At 37.2% G+C, this 14178-nt stretch overlaps 1 protein-coding gene across 2 annotated transcripts; it reads left to right on the top strand.

Moving 5' to 3' along the window:
• The first annotated feature begins 299 nt into the window (after nt 1-299).
• Nucleotides 300-12753, top strand: LOC139686875 (keratin-associated protein 19-2-like). Of its 2 annotated transcripts, none has more exons than XM_071583950.1 (3): nt 300-409; nt 7509-7641; nt 12129-12753. In XM_071583950.1, exons 1-3 carry the CDS (start codon nt 392-394, stop codon nt 12617-12619), a joined length of 642 nt encoding a protein of 213 aa, XP_071440051.1. In that variant the 5' UTR covers nt 300-391; the 3' UTR covers nt 12620-12753. The 2 variants fall into 2 exon arrangements, with proteins under 2 accessions (XP_071440051.1, XP_071440052.1); XM_071583951.1 differs by having other exon boundaries at nt 12141-12753.
• The last annotated feature ends 1425 nt before the right edge of the window (nt 12754-14178 follow it).

A 14178-nucleotide genomic window follows, 5' to 3' on the forward strand; every position in this document is an offset into this window, starting at 1 on the left:
TTGTATTCGATTCGCTTTATCGTAAGTGCGTGTGCTTGTTTGTAATTTTTTACTCTCTCTCTCCCTCCTCCTCGACTCGGAAACCCCCAGAGATTTCGAGGCCTCTCCGAGCACGCCTTACACCTTCGAGTGCCCGCCCTTCCACAGCCGTTCACACTTCCCCGCCCCTCCACTTCAACCGCTGCCCGTGCCCCCTCCCTTCCCGCCCTGGGAACCGAGGGTTTAACCCGCCCGTCCTCCAAGACGATATAAAAGAGGAGTGTTCTCCCCAAGAGCTCAGAACTCGACGCCTCCTTTTCGTTGAGAGAAGACTCAAAAACACACTCTTGCCGCATTCCTGAGAAAAGAGGAGGAAGGAGTAGAGAGGAACCAAATACCAATCCCGGTAGACATGGTGATCAGAAGTTTGGTGAGTAGAGCATTACAGGGTCGCGTTGGATGGATTATGGGAGAATTGGGTGCTACGTGCCGGATATCTCGTTTTAAGGAGTAGGACAAACCGCGTAGTGCGTAATATGTCTGCGTGTGTATTATGTTGTATTTTCTTATGTCTGATATTTTGTGCTTAAGTCATAAACTTCACGGGTTGCACGCGATCATTTGGATAGGAATTTCGAATATTTTGGTCGAATAATGCATTGCAGAAAATTAATTTCCGGAAGGACAGAAATTATTGCAATCGTAAAGGGCATTAAGAATCAGTTGTAAAATGATAAATGAGTATGTCCCGCTGTTCGACCAGAATATGCAAAATTATGATCAATAGCATAAAGTAGCCTTCATTTCAATTGGAAATGGAAATTCAGGAATTAAAATTAACAATTGATTCAATGCAAGCTTCATTTCACATATTAATTTTGGTAATTCCATTTTGACGTCCTTTTAACATCCACAGATCAATTTGTCATTACACCAATGTGGGAAAATGTTTTTCAATTCTTTAAAAATAAGGGCAAAGGTATCATAGATTTAAACCCAACCGAAGGAGTTATGTCCATGTCACGGCAAGTGTTCAGTTCACTTGAAATTGCTTAATTGCTAAATTATTAATAGCTAGCCTTTGCAATCCCTTCAGAATTTCATTCAATACATAACATGTACATCACGACTAAATGTGAAATGACAAAGCAATTTTGATGGTCAGCGCTGGTTTCTACAGCAAATTACGAAAATAGCTCCATAGGGAATCATGATACACATTTTCTGGTATTTTAAGATTTTCAAAAAAATTCGCGAACGATTTAGTTATTTGTGCTTTCATTGAAAAGTTTCTCTTTAATACTCTGCAACTGTCAACGGAGTCTCCTTAGCCTTTAAGAGTAGGTAGGTATATACTATATTCGGAAGTTTTATTTAAGCTAATGAAGTTATGGGAATTTTTATGTGCGACGTACTACGACACTACGTAGTGTTTTTCTTTCCTTGAGGAAGAATGCTGGATGTGATTGTCGTTCATATCGCATGACTTGGCAACATGACAGGGATAACTTTGATGTTGCTTTCTGGTGGTAACATCGGTCAATTCGTCTCTTCAAATTTGAGAATAAGCTACATACATTCCACAAAATGTATGACTATACATTCTATCCAAACTCACGAGGATACTAAACTTGACCACATATTAGAAAATGCCCGGAATAAAGGGCAGTGGAGCACTCTGTTTCAACATCCGGTGTATTTTAGCTTTGTCTTTGCTTTCATTGTTGAATAGGGTGATTTCACACCGGCATCAGCTGCTCGGGGAAAATTTCTTAATCGCTCTTAAAAAGCATATTGCGTAATTTTCTTATCGGAGCGATGAGGTTTTCCTTAAAATAAATAAATAATATATCTACATACTTTACTGATGCTGTACTAAAATATTTAAGTTACATAAATGAACCATTCAGAGCTAGAATAACAAAATATGTACTATAGCGGAAGAATGAAAATAAAAATTTAATGCTTCGCATTAAAAATTCTATGACAATTCTATGACAATTGGATCCTCTTAAAATATAAACAAAAAACTTTTCAGGCTACTAATTTTGAGTGTATTTGCTCTCTGCGTCCCTTGAAGATATTTTAGACTCGGGGCTGTAACATGTATAGTATGTCTGCTAGTAAAAGCGTAATAACGCTTCATCCTCCTCGCTCCATTTGATTAGCAACCGCGTAACCAAATGATGTAAGAGCCGGCATTCGGAGTATCACCTTATTCCTCGAAGTTCATGAGGGAACACGGGTATTTGGCGATACTAGATACGAGTATAAGTAACTTGGGATATATCAAGGTTCAAGTTTGGTCCCCTTGAGTCAAGCCTTTAAATTCAGTTACGCCAAAGTTTTGCATTCGGTAGCATCTCACATTCCGTCAGCACTTCGTGTGACGAAGTTTCGAACAGAGGACAGTCTCCTCCACATGCATGTACTCAGTACACGTGATGTCTCATTAATCTCAATGACAATCATATTTTTCGAGCAAATGTAATAATCCCGAACTCTGATAAATTAGGCGAGACCACTTTCTAAAACTTTCATGGCAAAAAAGATTAAATTTTACACAACTTGATTAAAAAATGTATAAATTCATCCGATTAACTCATACCATTACTGCACGATACAAACGATTTTTAAATTAAATTCTAATAATTTCCACTGTGGGAGTTCAAATCCTTTAAATGATTTTCTTTTGTAGAAACGATTTAAAAGATAATGCGTTGTGGTTAGACTCCGAGAGACGATTTGAGGCAAAAAATATCCGTCATATATATTTTTGTATTGCCTATCCACCATATTATTTAATAAACATTTGCAAAGGTAAACTTTTTTAAACACGAAATTCAAAACTTTTTTTTAATCGGCCACGTTCTCGAAACTCGATTTCGTTATATGTACTCCGAATTTTTAGAAAACATATCACAAGTTATATCGCCCCCATACTTACCCACGCTCACTATGGTCGAACAATACGAATAGCTTAGGCTTTGTAGTTTTTGTGAAACACCCGAGCATAAATCTTTGAATAATGTCACAATCAATCGCGCCTTTTTTCTCTTCTGATGCAAAATATAATATAATCGAAGTAGAGCTCGCGCTTAACATCTCTTTCACCTTTCTCCGTTACATCATTCGAAGCAATTATCCCACGCACGTTACGAAATATGAAAATTAAGCGACGGTCACATCAGGTTGCGTCGTTCTCCCTTCGGTCCGTTGTATGCTCACATCTCGCCCACGAACCACCTTCAGCGGCGCCGGTTGAAAGAACCACTGACCCTATTTCGGGTTAGCTCATGGGGGATCGCGTATGGTTCGCCGCCCACCCTCGGCAACTTGCTGACTGCCGTCCGCCCACATGGGCTTGCTTCCCGTATACTTTTTAACTCTCTCGAACGCAATTCTCACAACGAAACTTCGCAACAATTATTATCACCTCATACGACGAAATTATATAGGGCGTAGTGCGACCAGCTACTCTTATGGAAGTGGCAAGCGCCCAGGAAGATTTATTAAAAAAATACTAATCAGAATAAATGTATCGAATTCCAAATCCATTTACTTAAGCTCATGAGGATAGTAGTGATTGGGGGACCATGATTATTAATCAAAGAATATTAATATATCTGAATAATGCCTCACTATTGGTGTCAATCTGCTCACTCAAAGGAACTTTAAGAATAATAATTAATTTTCATGTCTAATTCTTTTCGAATTAGATAATTTCTTGGATTATTTTATCAAAATATTTTTAATTAGAAGACGTAAAATAAATATGATAGAGCAGGATGAATGAGAAAAGCTCTTTGAAGTATATTTTAAACGAAAAGGTAGGTGACTACATGTGGTTTTAGCCGAATATGCTGTGCATTAAATGATAAATTTGGTGGAATTATGAAATTAATAATTCCCTTCTGATTCCATGACCAGTGTTTGGGATTTACGCGGTCAAATTTCGAGGCCTATTAACAGAGCTTCATTGAAAATGCTTCGGCATCTGTGTTGCAATTAAACCCCATGGATGCCATTAAAAATCTCATCGTATGCCCGAACTTGCCGAGGAAATTGAATTACACACATCAACGTGCTTCTTTTAATCAATTACGCGTAATTTACGCGTGACAAATCATACTCCCAAATTCATATGCCTATCGTCGTAATACTGTTAACCTACCTTCCGAATTCTGCATAATGATCCATTCCTGGAGTTATTGTGGTGGAGTCGAGTAACCTAATCCCATAAATCGACACTATGGCAACGACGAACACGATAGGGGAGGGGATCTCGCTTATCTGCACATCCGGGAAAAAGCATGCCAAACAAACACACAGAGATGAGCACTTCGAATACGCCCTCACTAACCTTTAGATTTGAAAATGGTGAGTTGCATAAGTCTGATGGCTCAAACCCAGCCACACATGAAAGTAACTGAGTAAAACAAAATAAAAAGGACAATGCTATAATTTTCACGCCAAAATGAGCAGTTACATTGTAAATTTCAATAAATATTCACGAGATGGACAATAAATCACAATTCTGAATCCTAGAAATAAAATATTCACCACCTATTTCATTGGAATATAATTGCCGCAATTTTTTTAATTCTTGCACTATCTCTCTCCTTTCTATTATTCCGAAAAATATCTTCTGATCAAAAAGAAAAGAAAAATTCACGCTTCTCCACTTACTCTCGGCCAATAACTTAAAGCAGTAAGGCTAAAAAGGTAGGTCTCGGAATGGTTAAAAGGTCCGTCACTGTTGGCTTTCTCCCAACTCTATGAGCAAAAACCTTTCTCGAGACCCCCACGTACCCGACATTTGCTCCTCGCATACATTGCTTAATCTATGAAAAATTCCAACCGTACCCACATTTTTTTATTTCCCTCCTTCCATTGTGGGCGACAACGTTTCTTAATATCGTGTAGGTCATTCAAACGACGCAATTATGCACTTTTAAAATACATATTTCCATCAAGCATTTAAAAAGACTCGCATGTTTTCCGTAATTGGTATGTTTTGTCATATTTTCCGAAAGATGTATATGAATTAATTTAAAAATATTTTGCTTTTAACATTTTTACAGCAATATAAGTTAATAAATTCTCACAAATGCAATTTCGACGCTGGATGGGATGCCACAGGTAAATGAATATTCCTTTACAGGTAGACCAATAGTCAGTGGCTTGATCATATGTATTTACCTTCAGTATCCGTATTTCTTAAATGAATTTAGATACGTATTAAAATTGTATTTGATCACATTATTCTACAGTTTTAATTTGCTCCATTTCAAATTTATATTTAACATGAATTTTTTCGGCAGTCATTAGTGATTGCGATGTACAAATACTATCGACTAGACACTAACAACTGCCCAAACGATAACTAATGAAAGGAATTCATTCATGCCATAGCCCTTATAAATTTAATGTATTGATTGATAATTACGTACCACATGTAAGATAATTGCGATGATTTATACGACCTTAATCGAAATTTACTTTAATTCTGTCATATTTATTAAAAAGATTATTATCCTAGAAGGCCTCTCGAACAGAGAATATTATATTGAGCAAAGGTGGCTAATACTTTTTTTATGTTGTTCATTTTGCTAGATATTAAACGAATATGAAACAAAATAGGTCATGATCCTCTTTAAGTGTATGTATTAAATTCAATTGCGTTCCAAGGGAAGTGTATATTTTTCAACTGGTAGAGGCAAATATAAAAGAAAATGGTTTTGAACATCGTCACTGTGGTGTCCTTTCTTATTTTCATGTTAAGTTTCCAAGACAGAGAAGCAATTAGTAACGTCATATTATCAGCCAGCGTCACAATATACATGCATTTTCCTCTATTAATACCTTTGCAATGAAAACTTAAGTAACCACCTAACGAATAACAATGTATCACATAAAGAAAGTTTATTGCATTTAATGAACTTTATATAAGATCTCCAAATATATTAAGAAGACAAAATCAATCTCAATAACAAGGTTTACGAAATAATTATATATACATAAACCATAAACACAGTAATCAACCCGAAGGTAGGTTTGGTAGGTGAGGGTAGAGTTCACCCAGTACTAAGCCCGAGGTGCTTCAACGTCAAGTGTCCAGTTTGTAACAAATATTTTTGTAACAACGTAAAGAAGGTCAAAATGTATGGATGAAAAAAATATGTGAAATAAGGCGCCTTTCAGACTATAATGATAGGCATTTTATATTTTTAATGAAATATTTTCTGCAACGCTTTAAAATTCCACGCTGAAATAGGATTCGTCAATTTGCTTCTTAGCCTTCATAACCTTTCTTATTCCTATTTTAATTAGAATTTCGCAACCCTTAAGAACTGTAAGAAAAAGCTTTCCCACGTTGGATAGCTTCTCACGTCCAATTTCTCCTTGGAAATAATATTATCTCCTACACTTCTTGTGAACGAAGGGTCGCTTCAAGGGCTGGTGGCGACCTTTACAATGATAATCCGACCCTTACTTGAATGCATAATCAATTCATTAACTTCTATAGCAGTGCTCGATTCGGCAGATGAGAAATTACATTCTAGTCCCATAGGCCTCTATGAAAAATTGTTGAACAATGACAATGCTGAGCCTGGCTTTCCTCTGTTCCTGCAAACCCTAAACCCCTAACCCGCCAATAAGTATAATGGTGGAAATAACCTCAATTTCAGTCATTCGTCATCCCAAATATGCTAAGAAACGAGATAAAATTGTGAGTGAAAAGTGTTTGCTAGCCTATTGATTTTTCATACTGAGAGATCCTTTCCTAGTCATTATATAAACAAGGGTCTGCCGATGCTGATAATTACTAGGAAGCCCTACGCGTAAGAAGTATTATACCCGAGAGCCATCCTTAAATTAAGGAAGGCTTTTTCGGCTCATTATAACCCCTCTCTTTTTTCTAAGGGTCCGCACAATATGAAACCCTCCCTCTCCCCACAACATTAGGTAATTATCGGCCCTTTCATTGATACGTAAAATTTTCATTAATACGAAAAAAGGTCAAGCTTCATTAATCAGGATTTACCATCGTCCCTGGCAATCGAGTATTAATAAAGTCATTCATAGAGATTAACTCAAATTTTGTACACATACGTAGGATTTCTCCTGGACAATCTCTACCCTAGTACGAAGACATAATGAAATTGCATATTCCCTTTCCCCCTAATTCCTTACGTAATTCACGGACTGCCACACACCCCATGGAAGGGGGAACAGTTCTTTTTACTATCTCCACGGCAGCTTTCCAAGAATTTTTATGCCTCTTAACTGAAAAGCATGAAAAGCTTAGAGTGCCCAGAGGCGTCACCCGGGTTGAATACCGACCCCTCCGGCCCGGAGCGGAACAACACGTACCTCAGTATGCACAAACGCATAATTCTATGCAAGGAGTGAACCTTACAATCTAGCGTTGTTTAAGCTAATTGACCCACCTGGTACACTTTTGTGTCCCGAGTATCGCCTTGACGGTCATTTACACAACAAATGTCGTTCCGCCTTCCATTCAGGTGCTGCTGTTGGGGGTGGCTGCTGTCTGTCTTGCGGCCGCTGAAGGACAGGAGAAGACTGCGCAATCATCCCTCGCCAGCGCAAATATCGAGAAGGCTGATGGCGACCTAGAAACGCAACCAACGGCCAGAAGTAAGTAACAATGGTTTGTAAAAATCGTCCAGCAACCGTCTCCTAAGGGACAGAAAAACAAGCAAGAAGCAAGTCAAGGTGAAACTGAACGGATGTGACTCAAGTTTCAGAAAAATCACACATCCCTCCTGGTCACGGCGCCAACGAAATAGCTCTCGTAGATCGTTCACTAATGCTAAAATCCTTGTATGAGTCGCAAGTCCAGAAGCCTAATATAATAGGGTCGGACTCTTCAAAGAAAAATAAAATTTCTTTTGAGGCATACGTATTTTTTGCAAATCATCTTCAAAAGACACGTTTGAAGTATGAAATAGCACACATCAAGAAAATGAGCAATAACTCTGTCAGTGTGTCTAAGCTGTAACAAAACGTAATACATAAATTACTCTAAAAATGCGAGTAATCTTTTACCCTATCAAAACGGTTAGAAGTAACCTCCTGTTCTTCTGTCGGTTCATTGCGCTACACTCGATCTAGATCCCAATTATCAATCATTATACAGTAGACTCTATCCCAAACACGCTCATTCCCTCAAGGAAATGAAAGCCATAAAGACGGCCAAATGCCCTAAGGTGCAGATTTCGCGGTCTAAAATATTATTCTGGTGGAGATAGGTGCAGGGCAACAAGTAAAATTCGTTTTTCTTCATCCAAGACTGCAGTAGGAAATACTGACCTTGGATATCGAGATATCTTCCCCCCGAAAAAGGCGGTGATACTTTCCATTCCATGGGGGTGTTCTAACGCCACTGGAATACATTCAACAAATATCCCGCTCGGGCACGACTTTTCTTTTCGTTCGTTTTCCACGAAAAGACATTTGCCTGCTATCTCAAATTTGAATTCGCGGAGACAGCGAGATTGACTTGTTTCGTACAGATCTTAAAATGGGAATGATGATGATGCGGTGGAAAGACCCACGCCACAGCGTTAGCACTCCGGACACGTTGCCTCCGTTCTTGAATACGAAAATCCTCTCCGATGCCGACTGCCAACCGAAGTTAAAGCTAGGGGGGGGGGGGGTGTACTGACTGTTCCTACATTGAAGGGCTCTGGACCTACGTCATAGACACTCCTGGCAACTCTGCGGACGAGAAAAATGTTCCGAAACCCATGAATTGATCACCTTCCGCCAGAGTTTTGCTTGGCTAGGCTCAGGCTATCGATCTCACTTATGATGCGCAAGTATTCGTTTTATCCAAAAAAAATTAGGCAATTACGCCACTTACGACTTTTTCTGAAAACATATCCGAAAAATTGGCAAATATTTTCCAAGCCGCAAATGTGCTGGCCTTCTAAAAAATGTATTACAATATTCCATTTCTGCGTGACAGCGTTAACGGATAATTCTATTGCTTTCAGTTTTTAGCCAAAATATTCACAAATACTTTGGCAAAGCTTTGGCAAAATATTCACAAATACTTTGGCTTTACAATACAAACACAAATACGTGTTCCTAAAATGTGACGCCAAAGCATGCTTAGGGGAGAATATCGTAAAATCCCTCGCGTTTAGAAAATGAAGCGGAGTGAAATTGCAACGGAAAATCTTAGTGGCTGGGGGGAACTTGAAAGAGGACATAACAAATACATAAACTTAAGTAATCGTAGATTCAAGCTTTGGCAATTAAATTCAGTTTTAAAGTTTCTAAAGTTTTTAAATACACTAAAATAAAGCGTGTGCTTATTTTTACGGATATTTAACTCTGCGAGTAGGAAGTTTGATTATCCATCGGGAGGACCCGGATATTAATCTGCGTGAGAACTCCCTGCACTCCTAGCTAGTCCAAGTGGTGTGACATATTTGGATGTCAAATGTTTCTGAAAAATCTCAGGCGGTAAGATTATATATAAAATAAATATGTCTCATTTTGACTACATGCGTTTCTCACACCAATGGCCATAGTACAAGATGACCATAACTGGCATTTATTAAGCCTAATTTCGAGTTGGATTCTGGTCTTTGCCGCACGCACGAAAAAACTTTTTTTGGACCCACGAAAGCCGTTTATGAATTTTAGAAAAAATACTTGCTTCGGTTTTAAAAACGCACGAAAGCTGATGATGCAATAGAAACAGCAAATCAACCATCCCTTTTGCAGCGTCTGCACTGTAATAGCATTCCAAAGTAAATCCAGGGTATATTACTGTGAAAGTTCAATACAATGATATAAATTGTCCCAGAAACTTCCAATAATTACAAATATGATTATCTATAATCAACTATTCTTGGAAATCATAATTTTTCTCCTCATAAAAACAAATTAATGCGTGGAAAATGTATTGCATGTGCTAGAAAATCACTTTTTTGAACGTTTTATCCGTATCAATTGCGTTGCCATCAATATTTTTGGTACTACAAGACATAACGTTTTCGGTCCCCAAGAAAATACGACCTTTGCGCAATGAAGAGGTTCATAAAGTCAAACCCATTTATTGTGTGAGTAAAGTGGCAAAACTTTAAAATATATTCAAATCAGTATAATTCAATTCTAAAATTAAAAATGTAAGCATTAATATTCTTAAAAATAAACATTTTAAACTAAAAATAAATTATTTATAAACCAAAGGAATAAAAATTATTTAGCATAACTTACCTTAAATAAAACTGTTAAATCAAAAGTTAAAAATTGTAATATTTTAATCAATAAAATATCATAAATAAAAAAATGTTCAAACTTCAAAATCACTTAAAAGTATGTATGAAAATTTACATGGAAAAATTTTCATGTTTAAAAAGTAATTTTCTAAATAAACCTTTTAGTACGGTTAAATATAAACGAGAGTAAATCAAATAGTGATTGATGAATACCTTGATGATTTGCTTTAGCAAATTAAAAAATGTTGTTTTCGGAATTTTAGTCTTCTATACTATTACTTTAACCGAAATAATATTTCTTTTACTTTTCAATTATTATCGTCATCTTTCTTCCTTGTCCAAAAATCTAATCCTTTAAAATTCATCAAAAACTCCTTCCGAAGCGAAAGAACACACAATGCATAATATATTCGACCTTGAAGCAAGCAAATTCTTAGCTTTTTCGAATCACCAACGAATATTTCGATCTTCAGTCTGACAAACGAGAGCAGCTTTAAATTGCAAATAGAGGTTTCGTAAAATTCTGATAAAATACAAAATAAACTCAAGAACAAAAATCACGAAAATAAATATGTAGTGCTGCTAAAAAACTTTGAAGAAAAGAATTTCTTTCAAATGAATACCACCATCACCAAAGGCCATTGCAATAGGTACATCAATGACTATGAAAAGTAATAATGCCAACTAGTTTTCAAGCTACTTATTATCAATAAAAGGAAAAATATTATAAAAAACGTTATAAACGGACGAGAAAGTGAATTTGCGAAAGAAAAAATATGTACCTGTATTCGCAAAATTATTATTTTTAAATAGATGAAGATAAAATGTAACAACTACTTCGGAGAATTTAATTGATCCCCTTCAACGAAAATGATGTAACTGCACAATAAAAAGCAAGATCATTTACAATGTTTACACAATATGTAGACCCTTATGTGAGAGTTTATCGAAGCAACAGCATTGTGACTCGTGACATCAGAGAGTATTCGAATGCTAAAAGATTTAAAACTTAGATTTTATGACAATTCTTCTTTCAATAATTTTTAAATAACGAGGCATGTATTTAGATTAAAATACAAATGAATACGAATAATATTCGAGACGATTAATGCGTTATGTTCAAGACGGTGATAGAATCACGGCGATACATCAAGAAAGGTCGAAATAAATAAAGCCTCAATGCATATTTTTTGTACCTTTATTATTACAATGAACTTCTAGCGGCAAGTAAAGAGAAATGCACCTGTAGCAGTCGATTAATGCATCTCACGAGAAAAACTATGAATAAGCGTGAGAAGACCAAAGTCTCTTCGTCTGCAAATTATCTAACTTAAACAAAATGTAAATTTTTGCAATGAATCTTAGTGCAGGACAAACATTATTTACGACCAGCGAAATTAGGCTTGAATTGAGCATTCCTCACTGACTATAAATTACCCGCACGAATTAAATTGATGAAATAGTGAAAATAACTATAACAACATTTCGAGAAAATCGTTTCATTTATAATCCCGATCAATGCATAAATGGTAGGGAACTTTGCGTTTTTTTAATTGCATCATTAGTTATTAGCGCCGGCGTGCTAAATCCTTCTCGAATACTTCTGAGCACGAAAATTTCTATTACGTCGGATGTAAGGATTTTTGTACAAGATCCAGGATTGTTACCTCGAATTCTTATCCGAACATCTTAAATACTCCTCGTCTCCATTTTTAATTCCCTATCTCTCTCTTTCTCTCTCTCTCCTTCTCACTCTCCACGTCTCTGGTGGACTACAGCTTATTCCATATGCTAATTTTCCGGACAACATACTCCTGAAGGTGTTTTTCTTCCCTCACCGGTGGCACAATAAAATGTTGCAAAGGGATTCATATAGATATCACCTCTTAGTTTTCAATTTAGGACTCGGCGGATACGGAAACGACGGCTACTACGGAGGCGGCTACCAACCGGGATACGGAGGCGGCTATTACAAGCCCGGCTTCGGAGGCGGCTACAGACCTGGCGGAGGTTACTACGGTAACGGGGGCTACGGAGGCGGATCCTACGGGGGCAACGGAGGCGGATACTATGGGGGCTACCGCCCGGGTTCCGGAGGTGGTTATTATGGCAGCAGCGGATACGGGAACAATGGGTACTACGGAGGATCTTATGGAGGTTACCGCCCGGGCTACGGCGGTTACGGAAGCAACTACGGTGGAAACTATGGAGGATATGGTGGGGGTTACGGCGGATACGGTGGGTACGGTAACAGTGGGTACGGCGGGTACGGCAACAGTGGTTACGGCGGGTCTGGTGGATACGGCGGGAGCAGTGGGTACGGAGGATACGGGGGCTATGGCGGGTATGGCGGGAATCGCGGCGGTTATGGACTGTACTAATTCGTGGTGATAAGTTGAAGAAAGTTGTTTACCACCACACCACTGAGGCCAAGACGCCTTTTATTGAAAGCCTGTTCCTCCCATTGTATTAAATTATCTCATCATTCATGTTTGTTTTTACTCAAAAGAATGTATCAAAACAGTATTTTTGTACGAAATAAACTTTTTTTGAAAATAATTAGCTCGACTTCTTCAAACTGTCCTTAATATCCCCTATGATTTTTTTTCTAAAACGAAGAATCAGAAAGAATACTTTTCATAGATGTTATCAGCGTTCAAAATTAGCATAAAAATCTTTGTTTCCGATTTTCTTGTTTTTGCTCTAGTCTGAACACATTTTCTTCTAGTCCTATGTATGAGTCCCTTACTGATAAAAAAATTAGAAAGCACAAATTTCACCGTAGTAATAATCATAGGTGTTTATTAAAATAATATTTGTTTGTAGACAGTTTTACAAGAGAAATGTAGCATGATAATGTCGTGGATTTTGGAAAATGTTCTACTATTCCACTCATTATGTGAATAACCTTAATTAAAATAGTAAATTCTTATTTATTAATTAAAAACTGACATTCTCATCGTTTAGATCACTCATTTGTCACTTACAACAAGTCATTTGAATATTGGCTAAGCATCAAGAAGAGCATAAACCTAACGTTCAGCATGAAGTGATTTTGATAGGCATTCATTGAAAGGAAATATAATTAAATAGTAAAATTTACATCAATTATATAAAGTACTAAACAAAATTACCACTGACCGGAAAACTTCATTCAAAAATTAAATCTAGTCATTCCATTCGCAGTGATCCCGAATAAATTCATTCAAGATTGAACCAATATTAATTGAGGCAACGCTTTTGTATTATATTTTCTTATGTGTTCGTTAAAGTCTGACACTTTGAATGTAGCGAATTTTGCTCGGCATAGAAAGCTGGTTGTTGGAGCAAGTGGAATGGAGACTTTTGGAATTTGAAAGTGGAGAAGGATAAAAAAAGGAGGATAAGGAAAACCAATGAGGTACTAGGGGTGGTAGAGGAGGAGAGACGATTTTTGGGAGTAGTTCTAAGAAGGCAGGAAGTGGATGCAAAGCGTCTTTGTAAGTGGTCTAATTTTAACAACTGTGATCGAGGGGAGAATTTTTGGCAAACGAGAAAGGGATAGGAGTAGAATAGGGGTGCTGAATAACGTAGGGATATAATAGGGAAGTTCTGCGGCATCTGGAGAGGTAAAAGTTATGTGGACTCAAATAAGGTTTACTCTATGTGGTGGGAAGGCAACCCTTAAATAGGCGAGACTTAGAAAAGTAACGGTGGTTATCCTGTACGCCCATCCAAAACTTTCTTTAACTGTAGACTACGATAATAATAATAGAACTTGGAGTGAAAAATAATTTGATACACGCAAATCAAAAGGCAATGCTCTTGTCAGGTGGGGGCAACAAACTTTGTGAAGAACCTGCTTCATCACACGATTAAAAATTCCATTCGTCATCTTCAAATTTGGCAAAAGTGTCATAAAAGTGAACTAATATGTCTTAGGACAGGTGTTTGGATGTGG

This window comes from Hetaerina americana, unplaced genomic scaffold (assembly GCF_022747635.1).
Source record: "Hetaerina americana unplaced genomic scaffold, ioHetAmer1.1.p SCAF_15, whole genome shotgun sequence".
In the NCBI taxonomy this organism is placed as follows: domain Eukaryota; kingdom Metazoa; phylum Arthropoda; class Insecta; order Odonata; family Calopterygidae; genus Hetaerina; species Hetaerina americana.

What these genes read in the sequence shown, in the direction of transcription:
- LOC139686875 (XM_071583950.1), top strand. An exon ending in AACGCAACCAACGGCCAGAA is followed by an intron (nt 7,642 to 12,128) that starts GTAAGTAACAAT and finishes ATCACCTCTTAG; the next exon opens with TTTTCAATTTAGGACTCGGC.